The 27705-nt window shown below is 56.6% G+C and overlaps 1 protein-coding gene across 6 annotated transcripts; it reads left to right on the top strand.

Moving 5' to 3' along the window:
* On the top strand, positions 1 to 27705 carry GMEB2 (glucocorticoid modulatory element binding protein 2). 6 transcript variants are annotated; one of them, XM_027622136.1, is made up of 11 exons: positions 1536 to 2837; positions 3566 to 3718; positions 6615 to 6801; positions 15002 to 15099; positions 15685 to 15812; positions 20204 to 20307; positions 22720 to 22877; positions 23374 to 23445; positions 23706 to 23843; positions 24122 to 24244; positions 24897 to 27705. In XM_027622136.1, the coding sequence occupies exons 3-11, from the start codon at positions 6671 to 6673 to the stop codon at positions 25553 to 25555; spliced, it is 1611 nt and encodes a 536-aa protein (XP_027477937.1). In that variant the 5' UTR covers positions 1536 to 2837; positions 3566 to 3718; positions 6615 to 6670; the 3' UTR covers positions 25556 to 27705. The 6 variants fall into 6 exon arrangements, with proteins under 6 accessions (XP_027477940.1, XP_027477936.1, XP_027477935.1 ...); XM_027622139.1 differs by lacking the exons at positions 1536 to 2837; positions 3566 to 3718 and adding an exon at positions 1 to 105; XM_027622135.1 differs by lacking the exons at positions 1536 to 2837; positions 3566 to 3718 and adding an exon at positions 423 to 440.

Raw genomic sequence — 27705 nt, 5'->3', positions numbered from 1 at the left:
ATCCCCAACAAGGAGCGGAGCCCGCGGCCGCCGCCGCCGCCACCCGCCTGACGCCGCCGCCGCCGCCCGCCCGCCGGCGCCCGCGCAGGCCCGGCCGCGGCCCAGGTAAGAGCCCGCGGCCCCCCCCGCGGCGAGGCCTCTCGCTCCGCCGCGCGCCGCCGTCCAGTCAGGGGTCCCTGCGGAGCGTCAGGACGTTACGGCGGGGGGAGGGGAGCGGGGGAGGGGCGGCGGCGCGCGGCGGGCGTCACGGGCGTCACGGGCGTCACGGGCCCGCGTCAGGCGGCGTCGGCGGCGGCGTCCGCCTCCATTTTGCCGGAAGGCGGCGGGCGGGCGGCTGGGGGCGGTGGGGATGGCCTTTGGGCTGGGCGCGGACCCCAGCCGTGTGGGGACCGTGTGGACGCCCCCGCTTCCGCCGGCCCGGTGGAAGACTCCCCGGCCCGGTGGGAGTCCCGTCCAGACGGGCCCTCCCGCTCTTCCCCAGCCCGGTGGGAGTCCCGTCCACGCGGACTCCCCCTCTCCCCCGGCCCGGTGGGAGTCCCGTCCACGCGGACTCCCCCTCTCCCCCGGCCCGGTGGGAGCTCCGTCCACGCGGACTCCCCCTCTCCCCCGGCCCGGTGGGAGCTCCGTCCACGCGGACTCCCCCTCTCCCCCGGCCCGGTGGGAGCTCCGTCCACGCGGACTCCCCCTCTCCCCCGGCCCGGTGGGAGCCCCGTCCACGCGGACTCCCCCTCTCCCCTGGCCCGGTGGGAGCTCCGTCCACGCGGACCTCCCCTCTCTCCCGGCCCGGTGGGAGCTCCGTCCACGCGGACTCCCCCTCTCTGCTGGCCCGGTGGGAGCTCCGTCCACGCGGACTCCCCCTCTCCGCTGGCCCGGTGGGAGTCCCGTCCACGCGGACTCCCCCTCTCCCCTGGCCCGGTGGGAGTCCCGTCCACGCGGACTCCCCCTCTCCCCTGGCCCGGTGGGAGCTCCGTCCACGCGGACTCCCCCTCTCCGCTGGCCCGGTGGGAGCCCCGTCCACGCGGACTCCCCCTCTCCGCTGCCCCGGTGGGAGCCCCGTCCACGCGGACTCCCCCTCTCCGCTGGCCCGGTGGGAGCCCCGTCCACGCGGACTCCCCCTCTCCGCTGGCCCGGTGGGAGCCCCGTCCACGCGGACTCCCCCTCTCCCCTGGCCCGGTGGGAGCCCCGTCCACGCGGACTCCCCCTCTCCCCTGGCCCGGTGGGAGCCCCGTCCACGCGGACTCCCCCTCTCCGCTGGCCCGGTGGGAGCTCCGTCCACGCGGGCCCCCCCCTCCCCTGGCCCGGTGGGAGCCCCGACCACGCGGGCCTCCCTCCCCGCGCAGTGGGTCGAGCCCCTGTGGGCCCTCGTTGGGGGTCGTGCGGATGCAGACGCATTGGCAGGAACTGTGTACACGGGGACCCGAAGCGGGTCCCAGCCTTCTAGGAACTTGGTTGGCTGTTCATTCGGTTCGGTGGACTTTTCCTCGGAAGCAGAGCGCTGTGCTGGAGCTTCCTGTCCATGCGTGGGCGAGGCTGAGCGCCTTTAGTAGAACCCGGCGAGTTTGCGGAGGAGTCCACGCGGGGAACCCCCGGTTCCCTAACCCTGCCCTTCAGCTCAGCCCCCTCCCACTCTCTGGTCTTGTGAGAGCAGCATGGAGCACGAAGACGTGTACCTTCCAGCATATTCTAAGCTGGATGCTGCAGGGTCTAGGCTCCCAGCACTTGATCCACACCGCGAACTTGGTGCCGCACGACCCTCGTTCCCGCTCCCTGCTCCCCCGGGTGTGTTTGGGGTCCTCCTCTAAGTGGTGTCCGCTAGTGTCTGCCCTGCGTGTGGCCTGTCTCCCCGAGCACGCTGTCACCAGGCGATGGCCCATCGTGCACCTGCCGTGTGCTGTCAGGCATGCCGTCGGCGCACGTGCCGCTGTTTCCATGGGCGGCCGTCAACCCAGGGCGCAGAGCTGGCTTGGGGCGCCGGTTCCATGTCCCCTGGGTGTGGAGGCACAGTGGAGCGTTGGATCGTAGAGTGACGCCGGAGTCTAGGCAGCATGCTGGTCCCGAAGTGGTTTCTTCAAAGGAGGGATCTGAATGTTGGGGAAGACTACTGGAAGGGGGAGGAATTTGTAGACCCGTGGAAGTGTTTCTATGAGTTTAGAACACTGTAGAGCTATATTCAAATCAAGGCTTAAAATAACCCGTCTCGTGGCTGAACTGAGAAAGGAGGCCACTGACGTGCTTCCTCTGAGCCAGAAGGCTGCAGGCCGGCAGGGCTGGCCAGCTTGGCCCGGTGTGCAGCCCCGATTGTCCCGGGAAGGCAGGAAGGACCAGAGGGGTCGCCTCTGGGGGGCAAGAGAAGCTGGAAATCTGGACTTTTTTATGTGAACCCTGTGAACTTTGACAAAGTTGGCAACTAACTAAGTTTTGAAACTGGGAAGATCCAAGAAATGGTGCCTGTGGGCCCCTGGATGCAGCTGTTGCTGTGTTCTTAGTGTTTTTAGCAAAGGAAAGCACTTGGGATCTTGCAGGAGGCGTGGAAGGCCAGATATGAATTTGATGTACCGACCACACACCAACATTTTTGTTTCATTTTTATATGTGTATGCTCAAGAATGATACTTTAACAATACCAATATTTTATTCACCTTAAAATTAATTGGGGCTTGACTCATGCTGGTCAGGAACCCAAGCTCTGGATGGAGACCCGGGCTTCCGTGTCCCCTTCACCACAAGCCCGGGGCCACGAAGACCGCACTCGCCCACTGGGGAGTGCGGGTCTGGTTGTTGAGCTTGTTCTGTGTGTAATCATCCTCGTGTCAAGGACCTGAGCTGTATTCTGTGAGGTAACTTTCAGGTGTGTTGTTGTGAAAACTTAATACAGTTGGCATCGGAGAGGCAGGAATTCAGTTTTGTGCTCCCCAAAGTTCTGAAATTTGGGGGAGCACAGCTGCCTGTAGAGAGGATCCCTGCCTTGCTGCAGCTTTTGGTTGAAGTGTGATTCTCGTGGCCCCGTGGAGCTTACCCAATGAAAACAGAGGTCCTTGCTTGGTGAGATAGGCAGTCACCAAAGTTCAATGTTATTTCAAGTACAATTTTGTTTATTATTTTCAAAATATTTTTAAGATTTTTAAAATTTATTTGACAGAGAGAGACACACAGCGAGAGAAGGAACACAAGCGGCGAGTGGGAGAGGGAGAAGCAGACACCCTGCAGAGCAGGGAGCCCTACGTGGGGCCCGATCCCAGGACCCTGGGATCATGACCTGAGCCGAAGGCAGACGCTAAACGCCTGAGCCACCCAGGCGCCCCATAAAAAAAGATTTTATTTTTTTTAAGTACTCTACACTCACTGTGAGGCTCAAACTCAAAATCCTAAGATCAAGAGTTGCATGCTCCACCGGTGGAGCCGGCCAGGTGCCCCTTCAGTACGATTTTAAAGTAGACTTTTATGCATGTTGTTTAAAGGGGTTTGTTTCAAAGCTTAAACCTAGAACACAAAAGCTATATTTTAGAAGTGGGCAGGATGTCTGTCCGTGTCAGTGAATTCATCATCGCAGCTTTCCTCATTAAAGGCATCCGAAGACAGCTGTCAGGTCCCCGGAGGCCCTGCCCCCGGACCATGTGGCCCAGGATGTGGTCTCTCCCACCATCAACGTCTCGTGCCAGAACGGTGCATGTATGACCGAGGCTGAGCCTACACTCATCACAACTACCCCACACCCATGGTTTGTGTTCTGTGGGGTTTTGACAAATGTATCACCGTTGCAGTGTCCTGCAGTGTCCTGTCACTGCCTGAGGCCCTCTGTGCCCCCTTCTTCATGCCTCTCTCCCTCACATCTCTGGCAACCAGTCCTCTTCTCCCCGGGGCCCACAGAGTTGGCTTCTCAGACTGGCGGCCACTTAGCAAGGTACGGCTAAGATTCCTCCGTGTCTTTTTCTGTCTTCATAGCTCACTGATTTTTATCCCTGAATGATATTCCATCGTGTGGAACGTAAGTATCTGTTTGTCCCTTCACCTTTCGAAGGACTCTGTTCTTCCCAGTCAGCTTAGAACAGCGCTCTGTACTTGAGGTAGGGCAGGGCAGCACGGCCACCCCGCCCCCTGCACCAGCCCTGGTCCCGGGGTGGACGTGGCTTGTCTGTACGCCTTGGAAACCCTACCAGACAGGGTCGAACTTGCTTTCAGGCTGTCGTATAAAGAATGTAAGAGGAAAACAGTTTAGTGTGTATTTACCCAGATACTTATCATTTCGGGCGCTCTTGGTTTGTCCCTGATGTCACAGGTCTCCTCTGCTGTCCTCTCCCTTTGTTGGAAGAACATCCCTTTGGAGCAGGTCTCCCCATGACCAGTTCTTTTACTTTTCCTTCACCTGAAGATGTCTTTATTCTGCCTTTATTTCTGTAGGATCTGTTCGTCTCATAGAATCCTGGGTGGACAGCCATTTCCTTCAGCGTGTTCCCGATGTCCCTGCCCTCCAGCCCGCTGGTGTCTGGCGAGAGTTCTGGGCCCTGTGGTGGTGGTTCTCGGGCCCGTGGTCTGTTCTGTTTGGCTGGCTGCTTTCGAAATGCTCTTACTTTGTCTTCAGTTTTCAGCAATTTGATTATGATCTGGGCAGGAGTTCTGTGAGTTTATTCTGTTTGAGGTTTGCTGAGCTTCTTGGGTGTGTAAGTTTACACCTTTCACTAGATTTGGGAAGTGGTCAGCTATTATTTCTTCAAAAAAATGTTTTCAGCTTCACACTTTTTTCTTTTGGGACTTCAGTGATATGGATGTCCAACTTTTTTATATTCTTCCACATTCCCTAAGCTCTGTTCATTTTGTTTTTGCACCTTTTTTCTGTTGTTCAGTTTGGGTAATTTCTACTGATCTGTGTTCATTTTATTACTCTACCTCTATCTTCTCCCATCTCCATTCGGATGGTGAGCCCATCCAGTGAATTTTTTATTTGTTATAATTTTTCTTTTTTTTAAGATTTCATGTATTTATTTGATAGAGCTCAAGCCGGGCGAGTGGCAGAGGGAGAAGCAGACTCCCCCCTGAGCAGGGAGCCTGATGTGGGGCTCGACCCCAGGACCCCGGGATCATGACTTGAGCCGAAGGCAGACGCTTAACCGACTGAGCCAGCCAGGCACCCCTAATTTTTTCTTTTTAATTCTCAAATTTCCATTTGGCTGTAACTCCTGTTCTGTGCTGAGACTTTTTATCATTCCACTTGTTTCAAGAGTGTCTGGCTTCGTCCCTGAAGCCTGTTACACCAGCTGCTTTAAAGTCTCTGACGATTCATTTCAGAGTGGGCTTTTCTTGATTATTTTTTCTCTTGAGAATTGGCCAGACTTTCTTGCTTCTTTTTTTTAAATATTTTATTATGTTATGTTAATCACCGTACCTTACATCATTAGCTTTTGATGTAGTGATCCACGATTCATTGTTTTCATATAACACCCAGTGCTCCATGCAGTACGTGCCCTCCTTAATGCCCATCACCAGGCTAACCCATCCCCCACCCCCTCCCCTCTAGAACCCTCGGTTTGTTTCTCAGAGTCCATCGTCTCTCATGGTTCGTTTTCCTGCTGCTTTTTATGTCAAAAGATTTTGGGTTGTATTCTGGATGCTTTGAATATCGTGTTGTGAGGCTCTGGGTCCTGTTCACATCTCAGAGGGAATGTAGCATTTCTGTTAGAGCAGGAAGGCAGCCCAGTTAGGTTCAGGCCTGCAGGTTTTGAGCTCCTCCTCCTCTGGGCACGGTCCCGACATCAGCTCTGTCTTCAGAGCCTGCGCAGTGCTCTTTGGAACGGACCTGTAGGGTCTGTTCTACACACCTTTGGTTTGCCATTTAGGGTCAGGCCCCCCCACAGACAGTTGTGGGGTGACCCAGGTACCCCTTCCATACCTCCTTACTCTGCACAGTCTCCCCCACACTCTCTGGCCCCAGGGTCCCCTTCCTCTGGCTAGAAACCTGCAGCTTTCATGTGTTCTCTGTGCTGTGACACCTCAGCACTGGGTCTCCCTTGGGCGAGTGTCAGCATGGAGAGCAGCGGAATCCCCCAGTCTTTGGACCAGTGTGCCTCTAGTCCCTCAATATTAGGTGCCTGCTGGGCCACTACCATCACAGGATTTTGGCAGGGACTGCGGCTTGCTAGGAGGCAAAGTCAGTAAAAACAATAATAAAAGCAGGTCATTTCCCCCTCTTCTGTCTTGTGTGGGTTTCCCTTCCATTTCTGCAAACCAGAGACTGGACTTGTCTCCAGGTGCTTATTGTGCGCAGTTCTGGAATGCAGGCTTCCTGCAGTGAGGCCAGGGGACTCACTTTCAGAGGAGTCCACTTGGATCCTGGTCTCCTGCCCCATTCCCTGCTGTGTGACCACTGAGTTTTGGGGCCCACGTGCAGTGGCTCCGTGCATTCTGTTCAGAGATTTTAGTTCTCACAGTGGAAAGATGGATGGATTGTCAGCATTCCATCTTTACCAGAACCAGCAGCGCTGGGATAGTGCTCTTGCTGTCGTTTTTGTCAGGAAGCAGCAGGCTCAGACTGAGGGATGGGTCTTGGCAGGTACTTCAAGGTGCAGGTACCTCCCCAGAGACCACCTGAGACCCTGTGCCCTGTCTGTGGTTTCCTCTAGGCTTGGGATCCTGGCGGACTGACACCCCTGGTTCTGGCGTCATCTTCAGCGGAGCCATGGCAACCCCGGATGTGAGTGTCCACATGGAGGAGGTGGTGGTGGTCACCACGCCAGACACCGCAGTGGACGGGAGTGGTGTGGAGGAGGTGAAGACTGTGCTGGTGACGACCAACCTGGCTCCTCACGGGTGAGACGGGGCCTCTGTCCTGTGAGGGCCACTCGGGCTCTGGCAGGTGTCCTAGGCGTCGCATGGGGCCGGGGGGTGGGGTGGCGTCAGGAGTGTCCTTTACTTAAATACTCTTTTTTTAAAAAAAATATTTTTTTATTTATTTGAGAGAGAGAGCACAAGCAGGGGGACGGCAGAGGCAGAGGGAGAAGCAGGCTTCCCACAGCGCAGGGAGCCCGATGTGGGACTCGATCCCAGGACCCCGGGATCATGACCTGAGCCAAAGGCAGACGCCTAGCCGACTGAGCCACCCGGGCATCCCCTTTACTTAAATGTTTGAAACTGAACTCAAGTGTCCGTGTCAATGGAGAATGTGAAGGAAAAATAGAAACCTTGCGTCAGCCAGGAAGCAAAGATAATGCTTCATCTTTGTTTTTTTCTCCTGTGTCAACATGGTCACATGGTCTTCATTTCTGAAGATACGTGGTAATTTCTCCGAAGATAAGATGGACAGTAGGAACAATTGGGGACTGTTTTCAAAGTGAAGTTGACATTCCTCACAAAAGCTGGGAATTTTTTCTTCTTCATTTCTCATAATAGACGAGCACATAGAATATTAATTGGCAAGGCTGCCGGGGTGGCTCAGTCGGGTAAGCGTGTGACTCTTGATGTCAGCTCAGGTCATGATCTCAGAGTGGGGAGATCGAGCCCCACGTCAGGCTCTGCGCTGGGTGTGGAGCCTGCTTGGGATTCTCCCCCACCCCCCTTCCCCGCTATCTCTCAAAAGAAAAGAATATTTGTTGGCAAAGAAGTCCGCATTTGACTTGATAGAGCTGCCAGCACATAGGGGCGGAATGGCTGACATAACGGAGTAGGTCACCCTGGGCAGGGGCTGGCTCCCCTCGTGCTTCCTGCCCACAGGGATTTAGGCTGGGCCGGTCCTCCTGTCAGTCTTGTCTTTGCTGTGTGTGGCACGTTCACACTGACCTCTGCACATCACTGCAGCTGGGGTGAGCCTTTCCCTTTTCCCGGCTGATAGAAGTTTTGAGAGGAAGGTACTAGACCGACCTCAGTGCTGATCCCCATTGCCGGCCTAGACGACGCCTGGGTTTTCATTCCTTCGCACAGCTAACTTGCAGCTGCAGCAGGCCTGGAGACTCTTCCTGCCTCATTTCCGCCACTTTGGAGTGATGCTCCCCAACTGAGGCTTTTTAACCCGCCCTCCTGCAGGCAGGATGGAGGAGGGCATGGCTCCCGCTGAGTTCCTAGGTTCGACGGATGTGATGCTCAGCTGCTTCACTGACCGCGTGCTTAACCGTGGCAGGAAGCGCAGGGCCTTCCAGCTGGATTTCCCACCCAAGTTCTCTGTCTTGCGTTGTCTGTGTCCCTGTTGTGGGCAGGTTTCCAGGTGGTGACACCAGTGCCTCCCCTCCCCGCCGTGGGGGGGGTGCCCAAGCCCCCTGTCTTGGATTTGGGACGGCCTGTGGTGAATAATTTACTGTGTCAGGAGCGGGTACTCAGGTGGAAAAGGCTGAGCTGCCTCTGCCCGGCGCCCTGGCTGCTGTGAGGAGCCCCCACCCACAGCCATTCTCACAGAGGTGCTCTGGTCCTGGTCAAGCCCAGCTTCGTGTCCCCCCATCCAGGCAGGGAGGGAGTCTTGGGTGGATCTGACCCCACGTTGGAGTCTTCTGAGTGGCGCCCAGCACTGTGCCTGCTGCCGTGGGGTGACGTGATTCGGAGCTGCCAGTGTTAAGCGTATCCAGGGCTGTCTCCTTGGGCTGCTCAGATTCCCCAGGCAACATACGTCTTCATCAGCCCTGGTGCCATACCAGTGTACCACAGGCGGGACGGCTGACGCCAAAGAAACTGAGCTGCTTGCGGTTCCGGCGGCCGGGGAGTCCGAGATCAGCTCTGGCTTGCCAGGGACACCTTCTCACCGTGTCCCCACATGGTGGACAGGGAGAGTCCTCTCTCTTCCCCTTCTTATAAGGTCACCGTCCTTATGACCTCCTTTAACCTTAATTACCTCCTAAAGGCCCTCTGTCCACATTGGGGAGTCACATTGGGGATCGGGGCCTCACCGGAGGAGTTTGGGGGAGGACACAGTTCACTCCAGGGCAACATGCTACCACCCTTTCCTGGAGGGTGACTGTCCCTGCATTTGGTGTTCTGGGGGCTGAGCTGGGGGCAGGAGGGGTCTCACGGTCCAGGATGCTTGGGTTCTTCCCATGCCCCAAGTCCAGGGGCCATGTCAGAGGAGGCGGGGGGGTGGCTCCTTTCTCCTCCTAGGGCCTTGTGTTGGGCGAGGCTGGCACGGTGTCTTGGACGGGCTTTCCCGGCCTTAGCGGCGCTCTCTCCTAGCTGTCCTTCACTCTTGCTCCCAGAGGCAGCTGGTGCCAAGCCTCCGGGTGTGGAGCGTCTCTTCTCACCTTTATTTGCCATTTTACCGGGAAGTTTACAACTGGTTCTTAAAAATTAAAAATAACAATTATAATTATATATGGTAGAAAATTAAAAAATACTTATGAGCAAATATTAAAGCAGGTTGGGTTGCTACCACCCGGACATTCCTGCAGCTAGCACCCTGGAGTAGGCCCTCCCGGGCACCCTTGCTCACATGCTGACACGCACATGTCTTTCTCTGAGCCTTTTTGTCATTCAGTACAGTGTGCGTAGAGAAAGCAGTGTTTCCGGCCCCCCAAAGCCCCTGCACGCGCCCTTCCAGTCCCACAGACGGGATCGATCGTACTGTGAGTGCTGCTTGGTGTCCTGGTTTTGTTTTCTGTTAATCAGGGATCTCCACTTTTCCGTGTTGACACGTTTTCATCTCTTCTACTCTGTTTGTGCTCATCGTGGGTTCCTTGAGGTGGGCCCCTCTCTTGCTTTGGGAGGCCAGCTGCTGGGGACAGTGCCCTGAAGATTCTCAGAAGCCCTTTGGCTAGGCCTGGCCCAAAAACCTGGGGTTTGAACAGAGGACCATCTACCCAGTCTTTGACTTGGTCTTTATCCTGAGGCCATTTCTTACTTTGAAATCTTTTGCCAGGTGGGAAATTGGGGACGTGAAGCAGTTGGACCCCCGTGTTCCCTGTAAATTCTGCACCCCACAAGATGACTGTCTCCCTTTTTCACACATCATTGTCTGCACTCTAAGAAGCTGGCTGTCGCTTTCTGCTTTCTGAGATTTTCCTTAGGAGAGCCACACACAAGTCCTTTAGGGTCTTTTCCACCTTCTCTGTGACTGTGGCTCACATTTTGCCAGTTTTTCCTCTGCTGTATGGCATGGGGTCCTTTCTCCAAGCCTGCTGCCGCCACTCCAGTCCTCGGCTTACCCCCACTCACCATCTCGGTGCTTTCTCCCAGGATTTTTTTTTTTTTTTAAAAGATTTTATTTATTCATTTATTTGAGAGAGAATGAGATAGAGAGAGCATGAGACGGGGGAGGGTCTGAGGGAGAAGCAGACTCACTGCCGAGCAGGGAGCCTGATGCGGGACTCGATCCCGGGACTCCAGGATCATGACCTGAGCCGAAGGCAGTCGCTTAACCAACTGAGCCACCCAGGCGCCCTCTCCCAGGATTTTGTGATAGCAGCCCACTTCTGGGACAGTTTCTTTGTTAGGTTCCCTGCATGGCCGCCCCAAGCTCAGGGGCTCACTGCAGTGTGAGTTTATTGTCTCCTAGGACCAGGCTGGCCGGCCTGTGGTTCTAGCCTGGGCCTGCGCTGCTGGGTCCCACCGGGTGGTCTAGCGTACCCTCACTATAGCTGGGATGGCTGAAGCTCTCTGCGTAGGACTGCTTCCTGGCTGTCTTCATGGTGGAAGGTTCCAGCAGCAGGCGTCGGAGCTGCGTCCCACTGCCCGTGTTGGTTGGTCATTTATGGAGGAAAGGAGAGGCTGCATGTGCCGTGTCCCTGGGGAGGGGAGCCCACACTGGCAGTGGAGGCAGCTTTATCTTAAGGGACCTACAGATATTTCTCTTCTTTTTCTGGGAGAGGTTTTACCTACTATCCTACTAGTTGGAAGCTGAGATTCACTTTTGCTGTTTGTTTAAAAAAAGGGTGTGGTGAAGAGGCCAGTTCACTGCTTTATGCCGATTTCTTTGGCTGGGTGTTCGGGGGAGAGCTTGGGAGGGTTCCTCATGTGCGAAAGCTCGCCAGGCCTGCCTCCCACCCACGGCTTTGCCACGGTGGCGGGGAAGTGTGGCCAAGGCTCGGAAGAAGGTAGCATTTTGCAGATAGCAGCTTCTGCCAACATTTACTTTTAAGTAAAGTGGATGTTTTTCAAATGAAATTTGAACAAATGCCAATTAATTGACTTCTGAGACCAGTGGGGGATACATTCCTGGTGTGCATGCGGTGGGCCGGCACAGAGGAGGGCGGTCTGTCCCCCATGTCTACCTTCCTGGACGGCCCTTTGGTCACAGTGGGGCCACAGCTGGGTTTCCCCGGGGTGGTCCCCGTGGATGGCTTGCTGCCTGTGTGCACATGACCTGTGGTGGGGCCGTGGCTCTGGCTCTCTCGGGTTGGTGCCACCCTGTGGCCCACTCCTGACTCCCTTTTCTTAGGGAGTCTCCTGTGTGAAGGGGCACGCTCCCTGCTTCATCATCGTCCTTTCCGCTTCCCACGTCTGGCTGGGAAAGACACTTTCCCTTTGAGTTTGTGCGCCCTCATTGGAGAGCTCATGTTCTCACTCAATACTTCTTCATATAGGAGTCACTCCTAATGGGCCCCAAAGACCAGACTCCAAGTTTGCGTTTCTTGTCAGCTCTCATGTCTGACCTGGCTGGCGGTTGATTAAGGCCTGGGAGACTTGGAGAGTGGCCTTGCCTGGGCACCATTTATGGTGCTGTGGGCTTGGGGAGTTTGTGCTACGGGAGCGGTTGTCAGCAAGCAGGGGAGGCCCCACTGTGGGTGTTGCTCACCTGTGTCAGTTCAGGCCCTCCAGGGAGCAGGTAGAATTAAATGTGTCGTGTGCACACAGGCAGCAAGCCATCCGCAGGGACCACCCCGGGGAAACCCAAGGAGGGTGCAGGGGAGACAGTCTGACCTTGTGGGAGGAAGGGGGGATGGGAGTGCTTGGGTGGGAAGAGCCTTGCACCCGACATGCTCTGAGAGGCCCGGCCAGGCCCTAGACACTGACAGACACCATGAGAGGGGCCACAGCTTGGGCAGTTTGCTGAGGGAGTGAGTGGCTGCCCATGAGCCATTCCTGACTGCTCCTTTGTGTGTGACCAGACCTCTTCCCACAGAGAAGTGCGTGACTGGCCCTCAGTGGTCGTGAGGGGGTACACCTGGGGAGTCCTGTCCAGGCCCCAGACCTGTTTCCCCCACGGTGCTTTGCAGGGGTGAGGGTACGTTATCTGTTGGGTTAGTCCCTAGAAGTGGGTGCACGCTGTCCACCTATACCACCTGCCTGCCAGGCCTGGAGATGTCTCGGCTTGAGTGCGCCGGACGTGGGTCAGGTCTCTGCCTCGGTCTTGGCCTGTTTTCCTCGGGGCTGTCCTGTCGATCTCAGGGCTCCTTAGGTAACATTGGAAACAAGCTGTCTTCCTTGTGCCGTACGCCTGTCCCCCAACTCTGTCTTTTAAAATAATTATTTATGGGTTTTTTCCTCCCATACAGAAAGTTCTTGGGTTTTTTTATTATTTTATTTTATTCGTTTTTGGCTGGGTACAGTATACTTTATTGATGGTACATGATGAAGTAGGGCTCTGCAACCCTTCCCCTTTTTCAGGGGGTCTAGGATGGAAACCGTGTGGAGGTCGGGAGATTTCTCAGTGTGTTGGGGGATGAGTTGGGCAAGGGCTCCCCAGCAGCTGAGGGCCTCTCTCTTCCTCTGGCTGGGGCTGATGGTCCAGGGGCTCTTACTCCTTGGAGGCCACTCGGTTGCTGTGGTCAAACTCATTGTCGTACCAGGAAAGGGGCTTCACAGAGTGGTCACTGAGAGCAGTGCCAGCCCCGGCATTGAAGGAGGAAGAGTGGATGTCACTGTTACAGTCGCAGGAGACAATCTGGTCCTCAGTGGAGCCCAGGGTGCCCTTGAGGGGGCCTTCCAATGCCAGCTTCACCACCTTCTTGAGGTCATCGTATTTGGCAGCTTTCTGCAGGTGGCGGGTCAGATCCATGGCTAACATGTTCGGGGTGGAGACGTGGAAGGGCCACACCAGTGAGCTTCCCATTCAGCTCAGGGACGACCTTGGCTGTAGCCTTGGTGGTGCCAGAAGAAACAAGGATGATGTTCTGGGCAGCCCCTCGGCCCTCATGCCACAGCTTCCCAGAGGGACTGTCCATGGTCTTCTGGGTGGCACTGATGGCATGCGCTGTGGCCACGAGTCCATCCACGGTGCTCCAGTTGTGTCATGGATGACCTTGGCCAGAGGGTCAAGCAGTTGGTGGTGCAGGGGGCATTGCTGACAGTCTTGAGGGAGTTACCCTACTTCTCATGATTCATGCCCATCACAAACATGGGGGCATCATGACCCTCTTGGCCTCACCTTCAAGTGAGCCCCAGCTTTCTCCATGGTGGTGAAGACCCCAGTGGACTCCATAATGTACTCAGCACCAGCATCACCCCGTTTGATGTTGGTAGGGTCTTGCTCCTAGAAGAAGGAGGTGGGCTTTCCATTGACGACAAGTTTCCTGTTCTCAGCCTTTGCCTGTGCCGTGGGGTCATACTGGAACACACAGATCATGTAGTTGAAGTCAGTGAAGGGGCGACAGTATCCGCTTTGCCAGAGCTGAAAGCAGCCCTGGTGACCAGGTGTCCAATATGGCCAAATCCGTTTACTCTGACCTTCACCATCCTGTCTCGGGGACACAGCTGGGACTGCATCAGAAGATGCGGCTCTCGGGGCGCCTGGGTGGCTCAGTCGTTAAGCGTCTGCCTTCGGCTCAGGTCATGATCCCAGGGTCCTGGGATCGAGCCCCGCATCAGGCTCCCCGCTCTGCAGGGGGCCTGCTTCTCCCTCTCCCCCTCCCCCTGCTTGTGTTCCCTCTCTCGCTGTGTCTCTCTCTGTCAAATAAAAAAAAAAAAAAAAAATGCGGCTCTCTTTCAAACGGGGGGAGCAGAGAGACTTATTTTTGTTTTTTTTTAAGGGAAATTTATCATCTCTTTTATTTCTGGGTTTCATATTATTATTTTTTGAGAGAGAGCACACACCACATGCACGGACAGGTGGGGGCTCGGGGCAGAGAGAGAGGGAAGTCCTCAAGCAGACTCCATGCTGAACACAGAGCCCGACATGGGGCTCGATCCCACGACCCTGAGATCATGACCTGAGTTGAAATCAAGAGTTGGACACTTAACTGACTGAGCCACCCTAGACACCCTGGGTTTTGTATTATTTAAGAAAACCTTTTACCACTTCAAAACTATTAAAAATTTTTTCTTTTTTCCTCCTTTTAACACTTTTATGGTTTAATTTTTACCTTTACATTTGACTTGTATGTAATTTGTTTTGAAACGAGGTTAGCCCATGGGTGATTTTTTTTCCCCTAACATTTTATATTTTTTGATAGTTCTATAATCATCTGAAATCATTGTAATAGAAATAAAAAACTTTATTATTTTTTAAGTTTTTTAAGTTTTAGGACACAGGCATGTGAGCAGGATGGGGAGAGGGGCAGAGGGAGAGAGAGAATCCCAAGCAGGCTCCACGCTCAGTGCAGAGCCTGATGTGGGGCTTGATCTCCCCACCCTGAGATCATGACCTGAGCCGAAATCAAGAGTCAGATGCTTAACTGACTGAGCCACCCAGGTGCCCCGAAATAAAAAAAATTTATTAAAGAAGGAGGGGGCGCCTGGGTGGCTCAGTCGGTGAAGCGTCTGCCTTCAGCTCAGGTCATGATCCCAGGGTCTGGGATCGAACCCTGCGTCGGGCTCCCTGCTTGGCGGAGAGTCTGTTTCTCCCTCTGCCTCTGCCCCTGCTCGTGTGTGTTCCCCCCGCCTCAAATAAGTAAAATCTTAGAAAAGAAGAAGGGGTTTAAAAGTCCCACGTGAGTGTCTTTGCATAGATGTGTCCTGCTGGCTGCACACGACAGGGGCCATGGGCACTGGGGACGCTCAGGGAATCGCCCACTAGGAGCAGCAGTGCACTGTCCCCACAAGGTCCCTGACCTGCACAGCCACCGCTGGGACCCTGGCGCACAGCAGGAGAGGGGGCGTTCTGGCAGGCGGGTGTGCTGGGCTCATGTGGGCAGGGCGAGCTGATGTCTTCCTCCCTTAGGGGCGAGCTGGCGGAGGACAGCATGGAGACGGAAAACGCAGCAGCAGCTGCGGCGGCTGCTTTCACAGCGTCCTCACAGCTCAAGGAGGCCGTGTTAGGTAGGGAGCCTGCCTCCCCTCTCCATGCCCCTGCAGGATGGGCCTCCAGGAAGGAGGGGTCACCCGCTGGCTCAGGCCCCAGGTCCAGCAAGGATGGTGTGGGCTCAGGCCCCAGGGTCGTCCGGGAAGGCCCGGCTGGAGTCCACGGGGCGGGGGGGGGGGGGGGGGGGGGGGGGGGCGGAGCCGCTCTGCCTTTCCCCGTGGGGAGCCAACCAGTGGTTGTAAAACCGTCAGTGCTGGCTAACGGCCTCAGGACCCCTCAGAACAGTGAGAACAAGCTTCTCTAGAACCATCCCAAGGAAAGCTTGATTTCATTTCCTTAAGTGGTTCTTCCCGTTGAACCACAGCTTAACGTGATTATGGTAGCACTACTATCGTAAAATTGATTTTGTGACTTTCCCCGAACCTCTAACCTGGGACCGATGAGCTCCGGCCCGGCCCCTAACCTGGGACCGATGAGCTCTGGCCCGGCCCGTTCTTGGATCTTAGTTTCTGGTTGGCAGCTATGTCGTGCTTTCGCAGGAAGTACTTTGGTTGTAACTGGTTTTGTTTTTACCCTCCTCCTGTCACACACCTTGTGAGAAGTGAAGGTGGCTGAAGAAGAGGAGAGCCTGGAGGCTGAAATCGTGTACCCCATCACCTGCGGAGACAGCAGAGCCAACCTGATTTGGAGGAAGTTTGTGTGCCCGGGCATCAATGTGAAGTGTGTCCAGGTGAGGCTCCAGCACAGCACCGATGTGTGCCCGGCTGCGTCGCAGGGAGGCCCTCGTGGCACGGCAGCCTTGAGGCAAGCCTGGCGGGGGTGCGGTGCAGAAGGCGGGGGTTGCATGTGCCTGGGAGGAGAGAGGAGAAGGGGGTAAGCCTTCAAGGGTGGACAGGATTGTTGCTTATGGCACAGGGGAAAGCGTCAGGAGGTAGTGATTCCTTGTTTCTGGAGTGTAGCTCTGGGGAGAGGCTGGGAAATCACCCTGTTCATGCTGGGGCAGCCATAGTCACCGAGCCGGGAGCCGCTTTTTTTGGTAGATTGAATGAGGTGTGTGCTTTGGAAAGACTCATTTAGTAGCCATGAGTAAGGTGAATGGGAGAGGTGTTCTCTTTCTGCCAAGGTAGATTAAGTACCCAAGACTCACCTTGTGCTGAAAGTAGCCAAAATTGATGGTTAAGATACTTTACGAAAGCATCTTCTAGGTGCCTCCATAAGTTGGCAAAAATGGTTGAAATACTCAAGCTGAGGGCCCGAGTAAAGGTGGGCTGTGGAGGAGGCCGAGCACCACATCCAGCTTTGGCTTGCAGAGCCTTTGCCTGCCACTGGCTTTCTCCGCCTTGCAGAGCTGGAGTTGAGAAGGTGCAGCCCAGGGCTTCCCTGAGCTGTGTCCTTGGAGGCAGGGATTATCCCCCATAATGCTCTTACTTGTAAAGGTCTGTCCCCTCAGTGTCAGGGTGGACCACTAACAACACGCTTCCAGCCCCACTCTGTCCCCTGGGACAGGGAGCCTCCTGCCGCCCATCTGAACACTGAGGGGAAGAGGGACCCTCTTGAGGAGCATTCGCGTGGGAGTTGTACGGTCGGAAAATCGTGTTTAGTTGTAAGTGGTTCCTGGCTGGTAGTTCCCCCAGGAATCTGACCAAAGCATAGGGAGGAACTCCTCTTTATCAGAGGTTCTGAGTGATGTCAACAGACAGGGTTCCAAGGAAGAAGCAGCTCACTGTAAAGCAAACAGAAATACTGAGTGTGGGAGGAGACTGCACACAGACCACAGAGAGAATGAGACTCACAGTGCTTCAGGCCTTGGGATTTTGAGACCGGGAATATAAAATAATTATGTTTAATTTATCTCAATAAAAGAGAGGCTTGACATGAGAAAAGCATAAACATATTCAGAAAAACAAAGTAGGAATGAAAAATAGAATTAAAATAGAACACTTAGTGGCTAGGTTTTGTAGCAGATTAGACACAGTCGAAGAGATAATTTATGAACTGGAAGGTAGGAGTAAAGAAGTTATCCAGGGATTCCTGGGTGGCTCAGTCGTTAAGCGTCTGCCTTTGGCTCAGGTTGTGATCCCAGGGCTCCCTGCTTGGTGGGAAGCCTGCTTTTCTCTCTGCCACTCCCCCTGCTTGTGTTCCTGCTCTCGCTGTCTCTCTCTCTCTCTGTCAAATAAATAAATAAAATCTTAAAAAAAAAAGAAGTTATCCAGAACATAATCCACAGAAATAAAAAGGGGATAGAGGCTTGAGAAAGGCTAACGCATCAGTGAGTTCTGGAAGGAGAGAAGAAGGGTCTGAGAAAGTTTATAATGGAGGGAAGACAACCGTGCACAGTTCAAGACATCCACCAAATCCCAAACTGAGTGAGTACAAGAAACCAACCACGTTTTAAACAGCTTTGGGAGGCAGCTCGAAGGACTGGTTCCATCCGGAACAGTTTAACACTGAAATAATTAACGATAGTCGGGATTATAACTCAAGTGCAATAAGAGTCCACAGGTCTTTGTTTATCGCTGTGTGTTTCATGGTGTTTATATCAAATAGAAGTAAAGCTTTTATGTTGGAATGCCAGCTAGCAGACGTGGGAGGGGTGAGGGAGCCTGGGCTCCAAGACTCTACCAAAACTGGCTGCTGAGAGCTAGTGGGGAGCAAGGCGTGCGCCAGTCTCAAAATATCCCCCGTCCATTTGGTGTTAATTGTAGAGGGAAGACAGCACCTCTGCAGGGGAAGCCTGGCAGGGGGCTCCTTAACTAAGTGATGACATTAGTGTTGGGACAGACTTCCATCATGGGTCCCCTGATTGAATGGGCGGGAAATCTGTGGCCGTCCTGCCAGAAAGGCCTAGCCTGACTCTCGTCGTGAGAAGGCAGGAGGGACAACCAACAAGAAATTTGCGTGGGAGCTTCAGAAACGACAAGGTCAGGAAGACGAAGGTGGACTGTTAAGGGAGCAGGTGTGGTGTGCGGTCTGGGCTGGGTCCTGCTCTGGAGATGGATTGCTGCAGAGCTGTTCTTGGGGCAGTTCGTGAACTCTGCATATTGCCCATTGATTAGATAGTACACATTAATGGGGATTGCCTGAACTCGAGAGTTGTGGTTGCGTAGCAGAACCTTTTCCTCAGGAAATAGATACCGAGTGTGGAGGACGGGGTCTGAGTCTGCAGTTGTTTCTCAGTGGTGTGGAGCAGTCGACGGGGAGGCAGGGAGCAGAAGGGCCCCGGGCAGGCAGTTGGGGAGCTAGTCTTCCACTTATTCTGTAAGTTCGAAATAATAACGAAATAAAGAGTGAGAAACAAAAACAGGTTTCCCACAGACAGCATCCTAATGGAACTGTGAGAAGCAGAGAAGGCCCCACATAGCCGACAGCTCCTCAGGAGCAGGGGACCTGCTGATAGTGGGGTTCCCGAAAGTGCCATAGCAGCCAGAGGGCGAAGGAGCTGTGTCCCGTGCTGAGGGAGAAGGGTTGCACACAACGAAGTCATCTTTCCAGTCGAGGGGGAATGCAGACGTTTCAGACAGAACTGCGTTGGCCATGAGCAAGTCCTCACTGAAGGGTGTTCGAGGAAGTGTATTTCAGGCGGAGGGAAAGCGATTCCAGATAGGAAGTTTTTAGGTCCAGGAGGCGTGCGGAGTGAAGGAAGTGGAAATGTGTGGGTGAGCCCACAGCTTTGACAACATGTCTTAGGAAGAGTCCAAACCAGATAAAACCTGTGGCACCTGGCCATGGGGTCACTTAGCTCTGGACTCTGACAGCCCAGGTAGGGACAGCACCCAGCCTAAGAGTAGAGTATGACGCGCCAACTACTAAGCAAACTCTGGAACTCCGAGAGTGGTGGTCAGCCCAGATGGTGGCAGGAAGGGAGGGAAGGCAGCGTGTGCCGACAGAAGTGGAGTGAAGTGTGAGACTTGGGAGAGATGGATCCGTGGGGTGTAGCTGGGGTGGGCCAGGGACTGTGCCCCAGATGGTGTCACACCCAGGGGGAGGGGGAGAGAGGCTGTCATCCTGGGGGAGGGGCAGAAATGGTGTCATGCCTCGTGGGGATGGGGAGAGATGATGTCATGTCTGGGCGAGTGGGGAGGTGTTGTGCTTCCGCTGCTTGGGCTCACAGCCCATCTCCCCGACCAGCTGAGCGAGGGGTCGAGTGGCTTCCTGGACTCGGTGAGAGCATGTGTGTGGGTGCTCGGGACATTAGGAAGACGACTCCCACCAGCAGGGACCCCCAGCTGCTTGCACTTGCTGTGACCTGAGTCTGCTGGAGTTAGCAGTGCTTAGCTCTGTGTGCTCCAAGCAGGACACGCTGGAGGACCCCAGCCAGACCTGAGCCCAGACAGCGGGGGGGCGCATCCTGGGAGGGGAGGCTCAGCGGCACCTCTGTCTCCCCCTCTGCTGAGACCTGGTGACTCATCTGTCTCCTGCCTGCTTGTTTCCTAAGTAAATGCAGTTTTATTTTGATTCTTCAGTTCCAGTAATGACTTGTTTAACACAATTGAATAGGGTATTTTAGCTTCTCAAGCCATCTGAGCTCCAACATTGAGTGAAACTGGCCCCCAAACCCTGACATTGAAATGGATATGTGTGCACTGGTGCACAAGATGCATGCTGTGAGGGGGTGTTAGGGGTGTGTTGGGGTGGGTGAAGGGGACAAATCACAGCTTACCCTACACACTGTCTCGGGTTATTTTGATGTCACGTATGTAGGTGTTATTAATGGAGTAAGTCACGCATAAGTGGGTTTGCTGAGTCCCATCTGGAGGGAGAGAGTGCCTTTCTGAACGCTGTGGTCACCTCCGCTCTCCCTGGCTCAGGCGCACCATCTGTTTCTCTGGCCTCCCTCCCTGGGCTTGGGGGCAGTGCTGGCCACAGGCTGCTGGCAGCAGGAAGCCATCCCCCCACCCCAGCCCCTGTGCAGGACGGCCGTGTCTTGTGTTACCTGAACTGTTCCTTTCCCCCAGTGATGGTTGCAGCTGGTTGGATCTGAAATGTCAGACCGAGAGCGAGCCTGTCGCTGTTGGCCGCCCCACACCCCTCTCCCTGGCTGGGCTCTGGCAAACGGTCAGGCAGGAGAGGTGGGTCACAGAGGGCCATCCCGACCCAGCTCTGCTGTGCTTCCCTCCACAGTATGATGAGCATGTGATCAGCCCAAAGGAGTTTGTGCACCTGGCCGGCAAGTCTACCCTGAAGGACTGGAAGAGGGCCATCCGCATGAATGGCATCATGCTCAGGTGGGTGCCTGCGTGCACAGCGAACCCTCTGTGGTAGAGTCAAGTGACCATGCCAGGCACCCTTCCATTGCTTGTTCATTTGTTGTTAAGTTTTGTTTTTTTTTTTAAAGATTTTATTTATTTGACAGAGACACAGAGAGGGAACACAAGCAGGGGGAGTGGGAGAGGGAGAAGCAGGCTTCCCACGGAGCAGGGAGCCCGATGTGGGGCTCGATCCCAGGACCCTGGGATCATGACCTGAGCCGAAGGCAGACGCTTAACCACTGAGCCACCCAGGTGCCCCCGTTGTTGAGTTTTTTAAGATGAGGCCCATTCTAAACACGAGCACTGACAGCATCCCGGGAATGGCTTCCGCCCACAGCCCTGCGGCGTGCGACACCATCAGATCATCAGATTTGTGGGACTTTGTTGTCCTCGCTCGGCCTCCCTGTGCATCCCTGTGTTAGAGAATGTGCTCCTGCATCTCCCACCACAGCCACTGAACCCTGGAGTGCCTGGGCACGGGCACAGGTCTCAAACCTGGGGTGTGTGTCCGTCTGGCCATCTGTCCCTTTCTGGCATGGCCCATCTGCCTGGTGAGGGTCCCATCCCAACCATGTCTGTGTTCAGTGGCCGTGCATCTGTCTCTTGGACCTTCTCTCCACCTAGTTGCTTTCAGGATACAGGCCAGTGGGTTTCTAGAGGGTCTTCGTCCAGATCCCTGACCTTACCTGTCATGGGATCAGGTGCTGCTGGGTTGGCGCCCCGTCTCTGGCTCTTGATGGTGGTGTGCTCTTGGTTGGGTGCCCACTTGCTCCTCACAGACCTCCCTTTCCCTTTGACATTAATCAGGAATTTGTAGGAAGTTTTGGGCTAGCTCTCAGCTCCTTCACCGATATCAAATCCCAGAATAGAGACAATCGGAGTTTGTGCCTCTGTCTCTCCATTGGCCGTGCCAGCAACCCAAGGGTCCTGTCGCTCGTTTGCGTGGGCCGGTTCTCAGGCTGGTGGGAAGGCCAGCATCCACTCTGCTAGCCACCCTATGTGTGTGTCCCTGATGGCCTTCTGTCCCTTTTCCCGTCACCTGTGAAACAAATGGTAATGCCCCTTCTGGGAAGCCTGAGGACAGACGAGGCTTTCAGTTTGTACGCCCAGAATGTTGATTCCCGATCTTCATGTTTTCACATTCCTGCTTTAGTGGTGACAGCTCACCCCTCCTGATGAGGCAGAGGGCACCTCTGTCTGTCAGCCCCCACCCCTCCATGTGCTCACTCCACGGCCCCTCCTGCATGCTGGTCCAGAGATAGCTGCTGTTTGCGTGCTGTTTTCGGGAGAAGCGGCTTCATGCTGTTCTTGGGCTTGGGTTTGCTGCCAGGGGAGTGTGTGACCCTTGGTGAGTCCTGGATCACGGCCCCGTTCACTGTCCCTCTGAGCCACAGTCTGGGCCTGAGATGGGCAGATGCCCACAGCCAGAGACCCAGCCAACACTGCTACACCTGTGTTCTTGGGGTGTGCCTGCCGCTTGGCGCCCCACAGTTGGCCCTGCATCCCATCCTGCAGTGCTCAGGGCTCCTCTCTAAGCCCCACCCATGAAGCAGGCCCCTGACTTTCTAGAAAGTATCTTGGTGGCCTAGCTGTGAGAAGGCAACTGCCGTTTCCTTGGAAGAGCGCTGCGGGGGAGGGGCACTGTGGGTAAGCTGCACATCCTGAGGTCAGCACAGGTACACTGCAGAGGCCCAGCAACGTGGAGGTCATGGGTGGAGGGGGGTGAGTTGAGACGTCCACAGAGTGAAACCCAGGCTCTCCAGAGGGGCTGTAGTAAAGGCCCACCCTGGGAGGCCTGTCCTAGCAGGTGGGGGACGTGCTATGCCGTCGTCCTGGTCAAGGCGGGGATGGGAAGTGAGCCACCTTGAGTGCAGAGCGAGAAGCCAGAGGCGCCACCACTGTCCTGTTTTGCTGTGTGCGCAGAGAGCCAGGCTGCTCCTGCAGGGTTTCTCGTCCCCCTCTGCCTCACAGTCTCCTTGTGGGGGCACCCTCAGCCACTTCTGTTAGCCGTGGGCCTGCTCCCCCTGGGCCGGCAGGTTGCAGAACATCCCCGGAGGGCCCTCTGGGATGACTTCCTGCTAGCATCCTCATCTCTCCTTCTGGGTGCCAGCCACTGTGGTCGCGGTCCCCACGGACTTCCCGCTTGTGCTGGAAGGTCACTGGCCCAGAGTGTTGGCTGGGGTCATTGCAGAGGCCTGTCTGGAGCCTCCGTGGCACCCACCGCCCGCCCTGCGGTTAGCCACTCCGCAGCCGCCACCTCCCTGCCTGGCCATCAGGACCTGAGGACACTCGAGGGTGGGGGACGGGAGGGGAGCGAGGTGCCTTGGGGGCCAGCCGTGCACACCTGTGCCTGGATGTGTCCTCCGTCTCTGGTCTCCTCTGCCACAGGAAGATCATGGACTCTGGGGAGCTGGACTTTTACCAGCACGATAAGGTCTGCTCCAACACCTGCCGCAGCACCAAGATCGATCTTTCAGGCGCCCGCGTGTCCCTGAGCAGCCCCACCTCGGCCGAGTACATTCCACTCACGCCTGCCACGGCTGACGGTACGTGCTGGCTCGGAGCCTTTGCTCTCGCTGGCGGCTTGACCCAGTCCCCCTTCACCTGCGGCCACGGAGGTGGGCCTCTGCACGGCCACTCGCGGGCAGCCTGGCCTCCCCTCTGGGTCTGCGGTGTTCTGCAGCCACCTCCTTCCTTACTGAGGGAGTCTAGCTGGATTGCTGTTTTCATCGACAGCATGCTGGGGAGATGGTAAATGCCAGGAGAAGAGTGTGACGTTGGGAACTGTTGAAGCTGGTGGTTGGGTCAGGGAGACTTAGTTCTTTCTCCTTTGTGTGTATTTGAAGATGTCTGTGATTAAGGAGTTTAAAAAAATAGAGGTACCACAGCAGCAAGTAAATCCCTTGGTTGCACTGGTACATGTGTTTGTGGATCTTGTGAATACTGGTGCAAAGGTGAGCTTTAGAGCTTGTGTTTGGATGGCGGGTTGAGAGGGTCACTGACTGGCTGGCGAGGTTCATGGTGGCCCTGTCTGGGTTGCAGTGAATGGGTCTCCCGCTACCATCACCATAGAGACCTGCGAGGATCCCGGTGACTGGACCACGGCCATCGGAGGTACGGGTTCTTCCGGGTGGGCTCCTTGTGGGCAGGAGGCAGGACGTGCTGGGCGGCCCTGGGAGGGGTGAGGGGCCTCCTGGAGGAAGTGCCAGTGCAGAGGGTGAGCGCTGCCTGGGCCCAGGCCCCCGTCTGGAGCTGTGTGCACTGGCCCGCGGGTCCGGGCCCCCGGGCACTCTCTGCTCCTGCCTGTGGCGAGAAGCCCGCTGTGCCTGCTCTGTGGATTCTTCCTGCTCTCTGACCTGCTCCGCCTCTTACAGATGACACCTTTTCCTTCTGGCGAGGGCTCAAGGACGCAGGTCTGCTGGATGAGGTCATACAGGAGTTCCACCAGGAGCTGATGGAGACCATGAAGGGCCTGCAGCAGCGGGTCCAGGACCCTCCCCTGCAGCTCCGAGGTGAGGGGCTCAATGTCTGCCTGGCATCGGTGGGCACCGCCCCCCCAGGCTCCTTCCTGCTCTATGCAGGGGCAGGGGTGCTTGGGTGCTCCCCACCGCCCTGCCGTGCCTTTGGGATGAAGCCAAGTCGTAGGCCCAGCTGTGCTGTGGCTGAGCTTCTGGTGGCAGAAGAGGGCCATGCAGAGGCCGTATGCCTCCTGGGGTCTCACTGTGTCTCTGGGGGAACTTCTCTGCCTGGGGGGGGGGGGCCGTTCTCACTGTGTGCTCGCCCCTTGAAGATGCTGTCCTCCTCAACAACATCGTGCAGAACTTCGGCATGCTGGACCTGGTTAAGAAGGTGCTGGCCAGCCACAAGTGCCAGATGGACCGCTCGCGGGAGCAGTACGCCCGAGACCTGGCAGGTACGTCTGGTGGCCAGGGCCCGTCCCTGCTCACGGCCCCCTGGACACTGCTCCTGAGAGAGCCCTGGCGGCAGAGTCTGGAGTCGGGAAGGACCAGGAGAGCCTAGCGCTGTCACGCAGGGAAGCCGGGAAGCCATGACGTGGGGCCTAGGCAGCCCGCCCATGGGTCCTGAGTGTGGAACTCCCTGCAGTGGTTTACAGGAGAAAAGTGGGAGAGGTGACCAGGAGCCAACGTGGCCCCCAGAGTCACCTTTGGGACATTTGTGTTTTTCTTTCTGGGCACCGCCTCGGCATCCATACTCGCAGGGTGCGTGTGTGCAGCAGGTACCTACATGTGTGGTTTTGACCTACTTTTTATCTTACCACGAGAGGAACTTTTCTGCAGAGATTAGGAGGATTGGAAAGTTAGAATGGGGAAGGTCTGTGCCCTCGTCTGGCAGCTTGGAGACCGCCTTTGAGATGGCACTTCTGCTTCCTTGGAGGGGTGGTCCACACAGGCCCCCAGAGAATCACTGTGGGGGACGGGGTGGGGACAGGGACAGACTGTCACTGCTGTGCCGGCACAGGCCCCGCGTCAGGGGGCGTGGGGTCTGACGCTCTCTGTCCCCTCCCCATCCCCGCGGTGACGCTCTGCCCCCCGTCCCCCCCACAGCCCTGGAGCAGCAGTGTGATGAGCACCGCCGTCGGGCCAAGGAGCTCAAGCACAAATCTCAGCACCTCAGCAACGTGCTCATGACGCTGACGCCTGTCTCTCTGCCGCCCCCCACGAAGCGGCCCCGGCTGGCAAGGGCCACGTCTGGGCCGGCTGCCATAGCCTCTCAGGTGCTCACCCAGTCTGCCCAGATCGCCCTCAGCCCCGGCGTGCCCGTCTCCCAGCTGACTGGCGTGCCGCTCGGCAAAGTGGTGTCCACCCTGCCCTCCCCCGTGCTGGGCAAGGGCCCCCCCCAGGCTGCTCCTGCCAGCTCCCCTGCCTCACCACTGCTGGGGGGCTACACGGTGCTGGCCTCGTCGGGCGCCACCTTCCCTGGCACGGTGGAGATCCACCCGGACGCGTCCAGCCTCACGGTCCTGAGCACGGCCGCCATGCAGGACGGCAGCACTGTGGTCAAGGTGGTGAGTCCCCTGCAGCTGCTCACCTTGCCAGGCCTGGGCCCTACCCTACAGAACGTGGCCCAGGTGTCACCTGGTGGCAGCACCATCGTGACAGTGCCCACGGGGGCCGTCGAGAGCACCATGGCCGCCTCAGGGCCCGAGGAGCACGCAGCCACCATCGAGGTGGCCGCCATGGCGGAGGGCCATGAGCACAAGTAGACGCTGGTGGAGGGCGAGGCCCCTCGTGGGCACAGGGCTGGCCGCCTCTCCTCAAACCGCGCTGGGCGGGAGCACATAGCCCCGGCGCCCCGCGGGTCACGTTGGGCTGAACCAAAGAGCGGAAAACACCAAAACAGACGAGGAGCAAAAGGGATCTCAGACGACAGACCTGTGCAGCCAGCCTCGCACTCGCACTTCCTCCCCCTTTTTTCTTAGGAAATACATTTTTCCATCTGTTGCTTATTGATACTGTTTACACGTTGGGCCTGATCAGGAGCCAGGCAGAGAGGACGAGGAGGCAGAGCCGGGGAGCGGGGCCCGGACCCCGTGGGTGCGAGGGGCCCTGGGGGGGTCCTGAGCCGGCTGGGGGAGGGGGGTCGCTAACACATGTCTTGGGAACCGTCCCCAAGTGTGGAAACCCATGGATCCTATGGATTTGGTTTCTTCCCACAGTTTTCTGTAGGTTTAGTGTGGCCCGGCACCCTGTTCTCCCATCTCTGGAACAGGCCTCGGTGCTGCCGCTGGTCCACATGCGGCTCTGGGCTGGGGCTCCCGGGCACACGGGGGTTGGAGTGCAGCCCCCAGGGCACCCGCCTGAGCAGAGGGCCAGGGGGCCCCAGCAGCATGAGTTTGCCGTCTGCCCACCCCCCTCCACCCGGCAGGGGCTGTTGCACATGCACCGTGGGTGTCTTTAAGTGAATTGTTTAGTAGGCTTCTAGGAAGAGTCAGATTTATAGCATTTTCAACCTAAGCAACGCTGAGTGCCTAGGCTCCCCGAATTTGCTCTGGGTTCCAGAGTTCTTTGTACAAGCAGTTGTCAGGATGGCCCGCGGGGGACTGTGTGTGTGGGTGGTTCCTTCTGCTCTGGCTGTGAGCTCTTGGCACCGGCAGGCCACCCAGGGGAGTGTGACGGTGGGTGTGCCCCTCAGGCTTTGGTTCCGGGGTTAGGGGGTGAACAGAACCAGCCAGGAACTGAGGAGGATCTGCATGGCCGTGGGCTCATTGTCAACCCTGTGCCCAGCCTGTTGGCGGGGCCATCATAACAGCCTTAGCACTTAGTCCCCCGAACTCCCCATGCCCCCTACCCGGAGGTGGAGGTGTATGTGGGGTGACAGCCAGGTAGCCTGGGCAAGGGCCGGTCAGGGTGGGGCCGGGATGCTCACTGGCGGGGCCATCCGTGGGCCACGTGCAGCTCTGAGTTTGGACACAGGAGGGAGAATAGGCAGGGGTCCCCTGAAGGCCTGAAGCCATCTCCAGCAGGGCCCCAAGGCCCGTCCGTGCCCCTGAGTGGCAGGCTCCCTCAGACCTGCCAGTTCTGTTGCTTGCTGAACACCCTTCTCTGGGAGAAGGGGAGGGGGCTCCAGAGACAAAATGCTGCCCCACTTTGTGCTTTGAAGGGAACTGGGTTCCGCGTGTCCGTCCTTCCATACGTCAGGTGCCCCAGACCTACCAGAGCGGGCCTCGCCCCCCCGAGTCAAGCCACCGACCGAGGTGGTCTTTTTCTGTTTTCTTTCTGTTGCATACTTGTTTGCTGTTCTCATGGGTCAGCTGGTTTCAGCATGATGTTTACTTGCTGGTGTACTCCTCATCTTCACGGTGTCCTGATGCCCGAGGCAGTGTGATCCCTGCGGGTGGGCGCGGCCCTGCCTGGCCCCGTGGGTCTGCACCAGCTCAGACCATAGGAGAAATCACGTGGCTGATAAAACCGTGTCTTGCCCTTGGAGCCTTTGTCACAGTCAGCCGCTGCCCTGCCTTTCAAGCCGCTGCCCTGCCTTTCAAGCCGCTGCCCTGCCCTCAGACCGCAGGGGCACTGGGGGGAAGTGTGTGTCAGAGCCATAGAAACAGAAGCCACAGCCCCGAAATAACTGCAGCCCCCCCTTCCGCCCGGGCTGGGGGGCAGACACCTGTGCCTGGCAGGGCCCCAAGCCGGGGAGGGTTCCTGGGGCTCTGTCAGTGCGCCCGCGCCTTCCAGTCCCCCGGGCAGGTCTGTGGCGGCTTCTGGGGGGCAGGACTGGATTGGGTTTTTCTCAAGGTGCCGAGCGCTGGCTCAGAGGCAGCCTGGGGAAGGGAAGCATCCGGGTTCTACTTTGTATGTTGTTTTGCAAGTATCTGCTTGGTACTTTGATTTACAGTAAAAACATTTTTCATAA

Source organism: Zalophus californianus, chromosome 8 (assembly GCF_009762305.2).
Source record: "Zalophus californianus isolate mZalCal1 chromosome 8, mZalCal1.pri.v2, whole genome shotgun sequence".
Taxonomy (NCBI): Eukaryota; Metazoa; Chordata; class Mammalia; order Carnivora; family Otariidae; genus Zalophus; species Zalophus californianus.
This window is presented reverse-complemented; position numbering and strand designations above follow the sequence as displayed.